The 12,052-nt window shown below is 35.8% G+C and overlaps 1 protein-coding gene across 6 annotated transcripts in view; it reads left to right on the forward strand.

Moving 5' to 3' along the window:
• HDAC9 (histone deacetylase 9) overlaps nt 1–12,052 on the forward strand; it is a 921,220-nt gene that overhangs the window by 550,035 nt on the left and 359,133 nt on the right. For 4 of the 6 annotated variants that reach the window (XM_011944152.1, XM_011944154.1, XM_011944155.1 and 1 more), the window contains one exon: nt 9,009–9,124. In XM_011944152.1, the coding sequence (XP_011799542.1) occupies nt 9,009–9,124 (116 nt within the window). Of the gene's footprint in view, nt 1–3,738; nt 3,871–9,008; nt 9,125–12,052 lie in introns of all 6 variants that reach the window. The other 2 variants (XM_011944150.1, XM_011944151.1) reach the window with 1 other exon arrangement.

Consider the following 12,052-nt stretch of genomic DNA (forward strand, 5'->3'; position numbering starts at 1 on the left):
ATAATCCCAGCTACCTGGGAGACTGAAGCAGGCGAATCACTGGAACCCAGGAGGCGGAGGTTGCAGTGAGCTAAGATCGCACCACTACACTCCAGGCGAGCGGATCACCTGAGGTCAGGAGTTCAAGACCATCCTGACCAACATGGTGAAACCCTGTCTCTACTAAAAATACAAAATTAGCCAGGCATGGTGGCCTATGCCCATAATCCCAGCTACCTGGGAGACTGAAGCAGGCGAATCACTGGAACCCAGGAGGCGGAGGTTGCAGTGAGCTAAGATCGCACCACTACACTCCAGCCCGGGCGACAGAGCGAGACTCCATCTCAAAAAAAAACAAAAATGATATGTAGGACTATATTAATCAGGATCCTGGCAGGGAACAGATCTTTGCAGTATGGGTCATAGACTTTTATGAAGGGAGTACTTAATAAGGAAGTGAGTAAGGTTAAATGAACTGCCTAGGGAAGTGGGGGTACCCAGAAAATAGCAACAGTGGGAGGTCATTCCCACAAAGAAGAGAGGGAAGGAAATTGTTCCTGGAGTGCTGGAGAGCTGGAGCCATGGAATAGGGGCTTCCAGAGGGAGATGAAGTCAGGAAGAGACATAGCCGTGGCCAATGATGCAGCATTGTGACAGGGAGAGTGTAGGACAGCCTGGCCTCTCCTTCCTCCTTAATTCTTTGGCCACCAGCCTGTCCTGCCAGTAGATTAAGCCGAAGTGAAATCCAACCAGCAAAGAACTAGAGTGTTGCAGCCCCAGTATTCAGCCTCCATGGGCTCAGAGAAGGAAGGAAAATTGAATCTGTTGGGGGGAAAATGAAGAAAATCCCTCCAACACCCCATTTTAACATGAGAAATTGAGGTTTAATGATATAAAGTAATCATCCAGGCATCTATTTGACTCCAGGCACAATGAAGGTATCATCTTCGTTGGTCTGTGTGAATGAACTGATGTTCAGCAAGACTATGAATTATTCAAGGTTACTGATTTTATTAAGTGGTAGATACAAGACTAAAATCCAGTTCTCATTCCTCTTCTGGTGTTTACTTTTGTGTGTTGACCATTGAAAGAAATCTGAGAGCTGAATATCTGGCCAATTCTCAAGTATACAAACAGGAGAGAAAGCTATCTGCTGACCTTAAAAATCATTTCTTTCTGAAAATCTTGGAAAATTCTAGGTTTCATTTAGAATGTTTAAATGGCATATGCTATTTTTCCAATCTGTCAGCACATTTTTATCTTGATTGCAGACACTCAGCCGCTGCTGATGCAATATATTAGGAGAGAGAGGAGTACAAGACTGAGACTCAGGAGATTTGGGGCCTAGTTCTGGATCAGCCCCTCTTAGCTGTATAACTAGCCTTCAGAAATAGTACCAATAATATGTTTCATAAACCCTTCCCTTCTACATTCACCCAGATCTTCACAGTTATTCTTAGGTATCTAATTGGAAAGGCATTAAGCTATGTTTCACAAGTGACGAATCAGGCTTAGAAAGCACTAGAATCTCACTGCAAATTTCATAACGGGAAAGTGGTCCCATGCAGACTGAATTCCCATCCCTCACCGAAAATGCGTGGTCTTTTCTAGTCCACCCACTGCCTTTTGAAGTGATCAATTGATTTATTCCCTATAGACTGCCAATTTGCAGCATTTAATCAATCAGGTTTCATTATCAAATCATACCTCCATCTAAGTTTTGAGAATCTGTGATTTCCTATGGTTATTAGCAAGGCTACAGAGGATATCAATGTAGTTAGCACCTAGGGATTCATGGTTCTTTATTTTTCCTTTCTAGGTTTTAGATAAATATATTTATTATCTATAACTTTTCAGAGGCAAGATCAATATTTTTAAAAGAATTTAAAAATAAATGTGTACATGGAAACATATCTAAGTACATTAATACAGTCCCAGTATCTCACTTTATTCCTGGGTAAGTTGGGAGTTAGAAACTGAGATAGATTCCTACACTAAGGTGAAGTGTGTTGCCACTACTGGAAGGTCTGGCAAGAATCCTAATCCTTTCCCAAATTGGTTGGTTTGTTTGCCTCTGTGTGGGAGTCCCAGCAAGCGATACATTTCAGATCTCTATCACTTTGAGCTTGTGTTCACCCCTGATCTCTGCCCCACCTTTTGACACCCTGCTTTTACAGCATTTTCAGGCTTTTGATTTTTTTTATGTTTTCAGTATTTTCAGGCATAAAATCAAGTTTACAACACAAAAAAGTAGCTAGCTTTATTTTTTTGTATCTGAACTTCATTGTTAAGTTCCTATTTCACCAAGCCAATTCCAAGAAAACATATAATGCAAGAGTTCTCCGTCCAAGCTTAAAGCAAAAACTATAGATATTTGAAGACTAAAACAAAAAAAAAGTGGGGAAGAATTGTAAGTTCTACCCTTGATATCCCTTGCAGTCTGGCAAAAATATAAATTCCCTCAAAAATATTTTCACTGATAAAATCTAGCTACATTATAACATTGTATCTCCTCTAGATGATTAGTGGTGGTTTGGGAAAAACTGTTTTATAATTTTTATGATGATAATACATAAGGAAAGCTGGAAGAGCAACATTTTCAGTATTTAGAATAGACTTATGCCAGACTTCTTGGGTACAGAGCCTGGCTTCATCCCTTTTTACCTCTGTAACCTTGGGCAAGATACTTACCCTCTCTCTGTGTTTTGGTTTCCTCATTGATCTAATCAAATTATAAATAGGCATAGGCTTACTAGATGTTTTTATGGTTAAACAAGTTGATATTGATGAAACATTTAGAATAGTACTGGAACATAGAAAAGACTATATAAATGTTAATTGTCATCAGAAATATCCTTTTCATGATGATCATCACCACCACCATCACCACCATCACTACTACCACCACCATCATCATCATCCACTTCTGTCGCACAGAGATGCAATCCAGTGTTTCCATTCTTCTAAAGCATAATTATTTTAAAATAAGTGGTATTTTAAAAATAGTGAAGCTCCATAATAAGCTTCAATATTTAGAATACAAAATAAATGGTAACATACATGTGAATAATGTGTATTTGTATTATGGAATATATAACCTAACTCAGAACCTTCAATTCGAAGACTTAGCCACCTTTTCTTTCCAGCTGATAGTATACTGAATGTATGGAATGTCTTATTTGCATTGATTCTAGTTGGTTTGGTGTCATTACACAGAGTATGTTTTCCCAAGGTTTTAGGTTAGAAACTACTGACAAAGAAATATTCCAGGAGTCAGAATTAGACATAAATTATATGCTTCAGAGGTGTCTTCTTATTACCGCAAGCCAGGTCAGAGTCTCTAAAATCACATTAAGTTACTGTTTTAGTGGTTATTAAGTTTCACCCTTGAGAGAATTAAAAGGCCTGACAATGAAGTATAATAAATCTTACTGTGACCCAAACACAATTATTAATTAAACGTCCCATTAACAATCCCAAATCTGCTAGATAAAATAAGTAGAAAATTTATATTTTTGTTTACTTTTTACTTTCATATTTAGAGAAGTTGAAAAAACTTTCACACATTTCATGAAAATAATTGCAACATTTGCCTGTTTCATTAATATAGAGTCAATGCCTCATTTATGTGCTTGAGTTTTTCATTTGAGAATGAGAATGGACCAAGAAAAGGGTGAGACTTTTTTTTTTTTTTTAACACAGGAGCAATTGGCTCTCTATTTTTTTAATTTTTATCTATTTTTTTGTCTCAATCCCCAGCCTCTGAGCCCAACTTGAAGGTGCGGTCCAGGTTAAAACAGAAAGTGGCAGAGAGGAGAAGCAGCCCCTTACTCAGGCGGAAGGATGGAAATGTTGTCACTTCATTCAAGAAGCGAATGTTTGAGGTGACAGGTAATTGAGGATTGGGCAGACATATGAATGCTGGGAGTAGGAATGAAAAAAATAGTTTAGAATAAATATACCTGCTGTTTATTAAAAGTTATTTTGAGGAGAAATATTTCTTCAAAGGAAATTATATTGAAAACTCACAAGTAGTTCAATAAACCTTGCTATGCATTCACCAACTGTGTTAAACAGGAAATGAATGAAAAAAAATGAAGAACTATGTGTCAATCAAGGCATAACTAGGGAACACCAAACCTCACCTTATTCTTTTCAGAAACAGGCAGGCCATTTTGGGAATGCCAGCCAGAAGAATATAATTTTTAATGAAATTTGATCAGAAATGAGCAGAGGGAGGTCCAAGAAGAACACTTTCCCCTGTACTCAGACATGAATGTACAAAATACATCTGGGAAAATTAAACTACATGGAACAGCAAAACCTTGACTTTTCAACAAATTTACAGAACTCATAAATGACTTTATGTGTTTACTAGTGAAGTGGGACTTATGGCAGGAGGGGGATATATTGCTTTTTATGAAGGGGAAGAAACTGTCATTTTCACGGGTCTCAAATGGAAGTTATTTTTTTAGCTGCCTGTTTTAGTAGAGGGGTTAGGAAATTCAACCTGAGGTCTTACAACACCCCTAGTTCCACTTGTACTTTGTTTGAAATGAAAGACCTAAGGCTGTAAGAACCAAAAATACTAGCCAAAATACTACCACTTACTACTGTTTTTTGAGTACCTACTTAGAGTTATGCACTGTATCTAGTTGTTTCCTTTGGTTGCATGAAGAAAGAAGTGGTAATTTGCAACCACTTTTTTTTCCCATTCTCAAGGAAAACTGTGCTTATACCAATATGGGCAGTTAGTATTAGTTCTCCAAGATCAGATCTTATTTTTAGTAAGTTTTTAAAAATTCTTCATTTTCTATATATCTCTTTTGGCCATGACAGTGTCTACAGGAAGGCAATATAGAGGAAGACTGTGGAAGTGGAGGTAGAAACGTGTATTCTAATGCAACTTAAAAGTTTAGTTGACAATTTTGGAAAAAAATATTTAGTCTCCTATACAATCTGGACACCTTTATATGCTTATCTGAAGAAAAGTGTTAGTGATTTCAATGGAAAATATTTCCTTGGGATAAGAAATATTAAATCAGTGAATAATAAATACAATTATTTTACTAGAGTTTATATGTATTTTCCAACATTAAATATAATCACTAATTTAGACAAATTGAATTCTAAGTTTGGAGTTACAGACATTTTTCCCAGGAAATACTATTGTATGTAAGTAAATAAAAATCTTAGGTTTTTCTAATAGAGATCTTTGATGGGGGTGGGCAGTTGGGGAGTGAATTTGTTTTATTGAATGTGAAGAATTATAAACCTATCAGGTGTCTAATATAAATGTAGATACGTGGTTTTTCTAACTGCAGAAAGTAGGCCCCCTCTAAAAAAAAACTTCTAGAAAAGAAAAAACTGAATATAGTGCTATTTTATTTTGCTTCATAGTCTTAATGTCTGAAGTGATATTTATTTATCCCAATGTGCTTTTCTGTTTTCCTGTAGTCTGTTTTCTGGATCATAGCTTTTTCTACACAGTCACTTTTTCTTCTATACCAAATTGCAGTGGCATTTAACTCAATACCTATCTCAGTAATGATTGGTTCTTATTTATAAGGATTATGATTTACCAGAGTTTTACTCAAATTTCCTTAAATTTAAAATATATTTCTCTTCTTAATTTTGTGAGATTAAGCACTCACCCTTTTATCTCAGGAAACAATATGTATTGGAAGAGAGACTTGTACATTTATTAGACAGGCATTTCTGGTGAGTGGACTTGTGGATGCTTTGGTAGATATTTTTAACTGATATACCACACTTACTCAAAATGTCTTTAGAGGCTCCAGACTGCTGACACACAGCTATCTTCACCTGTACTCCTTCCCATTGCTCTGCCAACTTTCATCTAATTTGGATGAAATCTGTTTGTATCTTAATACTTAAGATATTTTTAGTATCTTGTCAGAGACTATCATAACATCATAGCAGTTCAGTTGCTGTTGCTGTTATCCTCTTACCTCTATATCTTTTCTCTCTTCCCCATTTCATAGATTCAGGTGTAAGCTATTTTCAAACTCATTCCACCTCATTGACATGGGAACCCACTTGCCATCTTTTTTTTTTTTTTTTTCAAATTCAAGTATTTTCTGACCTCTACAAAAAGTTCTGTTCTTTTCAAATGTTAAAATTGACTCTCCCTGTGTCTGCAATGCCTTCTCTTCCATTCTCCCCACTCCAGCATCCTTATTTCATTGGCTACCCTTCTTCAAGCTCCAGTTCCAATATCATGCACTGAGATCAGAGATCTCAGAAAATCAGTTGCTTCCATCTCCCAGATCCCATCCAGTGTCATGTCATAGAATCCTCTGGTACAGCAGTTGCTGCCTTGAACTCTAGTGCTTATCACAGTGATTTCTACATAAGGAAATTCTTCAGTCTTAATATCATAAAATAATATAAATATTATAATTTAAAATTGGTAAGACAGAATGTTTAAGAAAGTAGTTTTTTAAAAATATGGAAATGGAAATGATATGGAAATGAGACATTAACGAGAAATCAGTTAGTCATATTGTAAAGACAAGAGTTAGGAGTTGGGAAAAAGAAATTCCTATAAGAATTTTTAATCTGCATTTTCTTTGTTAAAGGAAAACAGGTGATGATAAAAAAAGATTAATCAAAATGCAAACAAGATATATAGACAGAAAGGCAGTGAGCAAAATGTGTTTTAAGTATTTTATGATACTAATAATTTGCTCAAATCTCACAGTAAATAAATGGCAGGATTAGAATTCTTACACTAACCTCACATTCTTTCCAGTGGCACTGCATTTCTGAATAGAGTTATAATTATAATACAAGTTGAAAGTTATAGGTGTTCTGAGAGAGGGTACGAAAATATTGCCTGGAGACTGGGAGTTCCCTTTCTCTGAGGGACATATGTTATATGAGCCAGGCTTTGACCTTATAGGTGGGATTAGGCCTGCAATGAAATGGAAAGAAAGGATACAAAAGCATGAACTGGAAAAGTATTTGGCATTAAAGGAGAAGAGGTGATTTAATTTAACTGAGTGTAGAGTACAGAAAGGGCAATGGTGGGAAATAATATTAGACTCCATTTTGGAGCAGAGGGACATGGTGTGAGTTATCTCTGTATGATCCTTTTGCAAGAATCTGAAAGAAAAGTTTGAGAGACTACAGTAGTGACTCAGAAATATTAGCAGACTTTTGCTATAGTTATGACAGAATAACAAAGTCTTAAACTGAAATTATTGTAGTCATACATAGATGGAGAGATAGTGTAAAGATATCCTTAAAAGGGCCTAGTAACTAATTATATTTGCAGTAAAAAGAGAGTAAGGATGACTCTAGGGTGATGAAACAATAGAGATATGCAGGAAACAGTTAATATTAAAATGTATACATTGAGTTTTACACATATGTAGGGGAGCTTGAAATGTTCAGCTTTCAGAGGAATTTGGGCTGGAATTTATGAGTTAAAGGCAAGAAATATGACTTTCCTGAGATAATTCTGCCCCAAAATGACATATGAAATCATGATATTGAGTGATTTTGACAAGGGAAATAGAAAAGAGATAAAGCCACAAACTTAGGTGAATGTCTGAATTTAGGAACTGGTAGGAGGAAGAAAAGTCAAAGAGATGGAAAGACAAACATGGATGCAGAGAATGCCACTGTAGAAAGGATATGGAAAGGAATGTTTTCTCAGAGGCCTTCAAGTGTGGTGGCATTTGAGAGAACAGTTGCAGTTATAGTGGGTAAGCTATATTGCCGGGGCTTGAAGAAGTAAGTGGACATTGTGAGAAAACACCACTTCTCAAGAATTACTAGCATGCCGTCAGACTAGAGGGGCAATTCCAGTGTAGGTGGAGGGCGTGAAGATTCCACCTAACTAATCCTTTTAGGATTTTTTTTTTAAGGGGATGGGATCATATGTAAGACTAAATGTGTGAACATTAGAGAAGAAGAGAAGTGCCTTATATTTGAAATGGGAAAACAGAATGTAGATAACATAATCATGAGTAGAAAGAAAAGATGCTGGTGGAAATCATATCAAAAGTCCTGTCTCTGAAAAGCAATATCATTTGTGCAGCGTTGGGTTGACAAGGTGTAATGATGAGGTAAGTAGGAAAATTTTGAAATGAGTGAACTGTAGAAAGTGGTAGGGAATTAATTAGAGCTGAATAAATAATTTGCCAAAGCTTGATAAGATGACTTTTCTAGCTATATTTCTAGGAAATGGAAATTTATATTTTCAATTAAATGTTTTAACAAATGCATTAGTTTCTGCATAAGTTGAGGTACATGTGAATTTTGTATCTGAAGAGGAAAGGGTGAGTTAAATAAAGAATCTGTCTTGTTGTTGCCTGACTTTTGCTAAAAGGAATTTCTTGTTATATTGGTATTTAAAAATCTACATGTTAAATTTAGGCAACTTCTCATCTTCTGGAAAATAAGTTGAGTAGAGTTAAAGTCAGATGGTGTTGTACAAGGTCATCAGTCCAATGTTGAGATTTTACATTTTATTGGATTTTCTTCATATAACTTTAACTAGTATACAGTATAATAAGGTATAGCCTTAATGTATTAAATAAAAATCAATTTACAGCACAGCATTTGAACAATTTTTTTCAGACCTATTTGAATGGGTCTGGACCTCATGTGTTAACAACCTGTCTTTTGATGTTCACAATTTTATTATCTTCATTACTGTTATTTTCTACAATAGCATAAGAGCAAGTAAGAAAAGATTACCTTCTTTTTTTTTTTTTTTTCTCATTCAAAGCTCCTGTGACCCTCTCTAACTGGATATCTTTACTTATTTAGAAACTGTTGAATACTATGTTGTATGTTTTGCCATGAAAACAAAGGGAGAATAAGTGGTATGAAAATTCAGAGATACTTCAGAAATTTTTAGTTCTTTCTATTTCATGAAATAGTGCTTGCATTTACATTGGGGGAAAATAACATGCCCAGTGTTACATGTTACACTAACTAAAGTTCATCAATGTATGTTCCTCATGAATACATTTGTACTTCACAATATTTTTCAGAATCCTCAGTCAGTAGCAGTTCTCCAGGCTCTGGTCCCAGTTCACCAAACAACGGGCCAACTGGAAGTGTTACTGAAAATGAGACTTCAGTTTTGCCCCCTACCCCTCATGCTGAGGTAAGACCCTTTTTTTTTGTTTCTTTAGAAAATTGAATTTCTGATTAGCTACCTAATACAAAGTAATATTTCTGAGTTGGCCTTCAATATCCAAATGATATTTATGAATTGAAGTTTACTCAGTTCCACATATTATAAACCAATTAAAAAATTGATATTTACTAACTAATGTAAATATTATAAACCTATAAGAAATGAACTGATGTTTATTAGCTGACATAAATATCAATTTTTTCTTACAGATTTTTTTAATGTGTAGAATTCAGTAAACTTGATCTTATTTGTAAATCAGACAACCAAAGATGTTTGGAAGGCAATCCAGGCTCGAAGAATATTGAAATGTAATCCTCAGTCAAACATTTTTAGTGATCCTCAGTGCACACTGCCTGACAATTACGTCACTCACTAGTCCCTCTGCTTGGCTATTGGTTATGCCGATGTGAGTAGACACATCAGTAAGTAAAACCAACTCCTACGGGCCTCTCAGCAGAAGAACCTAGTGAGGTGGATTTTATCCATTTGAACTGAAAAGTGATGAAAAATCATTGCAGTATGATAGTTGAAGGGTGTAAAGCTTCACTGAGCAAACATGTTTTGGGCACCTGCTATATTCAAGTCATTTTGCCTCACAGTAGGGATATAAACATGGACAAGATATGAACTCTATGTTTGCAGAATGACATATTAAAGGATACTAGTTTGATGTAACACATGATTTAGTGTAACCAATGATACCAGACTAAGAGGAAAGCCCATATAAAAGTCATCAAGAATTTGTTTATGTAGTTTCTGTGTTTGGCTATCAAAGGCAAGAGTCTGAAAATAGCCACTCATGGAATCACCTGTTTTGAAGTCATCAACAATTGACTGACTGAAAGCCTTATTTTTGTTTCTGTTATTATGCCTTCTTCACTGTGCATTGCTCTGTACAAGGAGAGCTGATGTGTTAACTTCTGATATATAACATGCTTCTTTCTTTATATTTTATAGAGTCATGGTACCTTGAGACAGAAAGGGACTGGTCAAGTCTCTTATTCTTGGATCATCTCCATAGCTTTTCTGCCATGTGATTATCGAGCCTCTGTTAGAATGCATCTGCTTATAGGGAGCTCACTTCACTGTCTCCTGAGGCAGCCCAGTTGATTTTAAATAGTTATTTTGACTGATAGAAATGGCTCTGTACAGCTGTTGCTCTGTAATTTCATATGTTTTATACACACAAACACAAACATACATATGCATAATAAATTATTTATAAGTTATGAAATTATCAGGTCAGAATATAAGTGAAGGCAGAAATCCAGAAGTTGTCTCTGATGAGCAAAGGACTGAAGCCAGCAAAGTCAGTTTTGCTCTGGGCACATTTGTACACTTGAGTTTTGAGCTTTGGTTTTCAGGGCCTCAGAAACTCAAGAGATAGAAGATAAAGCCTAGTACCAACCAAGGAGGATAATCTAATAGGAGACCCTGCAAACTCTAAGCCGACACCCCAGAGGCCCATATCTATGTTACATTGGTGAGTTGACTGCCCCTCTGACTGCTCTGTTCGCACCCCTGCCTGCCCCGACCCCCCTGCCCTGGGCTGTCTGATGTGGAGCAGAGCGGAGGGCAGATCCTCTCTCTCAGAAGTCTTAACAACAAGCTAGTCCTTGTGTAGATTTGTAGCCCAGATCACATAACCTCAAGCTGTTAACTTATCATGGCCCCACATTTGTAGTTCACACATTGGGAGTCTGCACAAAGCAAAGAAACCGCCCCCTCCCCAAGGGAATATACCTTCCTTCTGGATTTCAAAAATTTCCCTCAAATAAGTTTCCAAGGAACATGAGCAAAATATCTAGATGCTGTCATTTATGACCATTTTCAGCTATTTAAAGAATAGTAATTCTGGCCTCTACATGGTCTGCAGTCCCACATCTATTTCTTACTTACTATCCTGTCACCCCTCTTTCTCTTTTTCATTATCCTTTCAAAAACATGATAGCAGATGGAACAAATACTTTGTTTATATTTGTAACCAGATATATAAGTGGAGTTATTGGATTATTAGTTGTAGATAGCATCTTTTTGTTAGTGTAGTTATACCTGGATATTGGTCCATTCTCTGCAACTATTTAGTAAATTTCCAGGAAAAGAACAACTTGTTTACAGTTTTTTTTTTCAAAAAACTTTAGATTGTCATTATCTCTCAGTATGAAGAATGTAATTCTTAGTAATTACGAAAACACCAAATGATCTGGGTTCCATTCAGTCCCTGAATGGATTTTGTGCCATTGAAAAATGAAAACAACACACTAGACTACATTCAGCAGCATGTTTGGTTCCAAGAAATGCATTGTCATTGCAATGTTTCAGAAGACCACTTACAACAAGGGAGCATTTTACTAGGTTCAGAAATGGTAATACAATACTTTGTTTGATAATACGTCATAATAGTATATTTTTAAGAGGCAAGAGAGTGATGAACACAAAATTTAGCATGATGATTACCTTTCAGAAAGGAAGATGGGGGAAAACATGATTTGATAGTTACCAAACAAGATACATATATTCCTTCATTGTAAATACATATATATGTCCGTATAGTATTTAGTACAACATATTGAAACAACCAAGAAGGATACATTGGTGAAGAATGTAAATACAAGATTTTGCTTATACTGTTTTAATTTGTTTTATATTTCTAAAGCCATAATTTGCCACAAATCGTCTGTTTAGGTACCCTAGGTTTTCAGCTAATTGTTGAACATATTCTCTCACTGCAAACCTTTCCTTTCACCCACACCATTAAAAAAAGAAAAACAAAACAAAACAGAAGGAAATGTGATTTAATGGAGTTTAAAAGGGTAGAGGTATTTCTTCAGGTCAGTGACAGGACATTCACCTCCAAATCTGGAAAGACGAGTTCAAAAGCAAGCAGTGACTTAC

The sequence above is a fragment of the Colobus angolensis genome, unplaced genomic scaffold, assembly GCF_000951035.1.
Source record: "Colobus angolensis palliatus isolate OR3802 unplaced genomic scaffold, Cang.pa_1.0 Scaffold229, whole genome shotgun sequence".
Classification (NCBI taxonomy): domain Eukaryota; kingdom Metazoa; phylum Chordata; class Mammalia; order Primates; family Cercopithecidae; genus Colobus; species Colobus angolensis.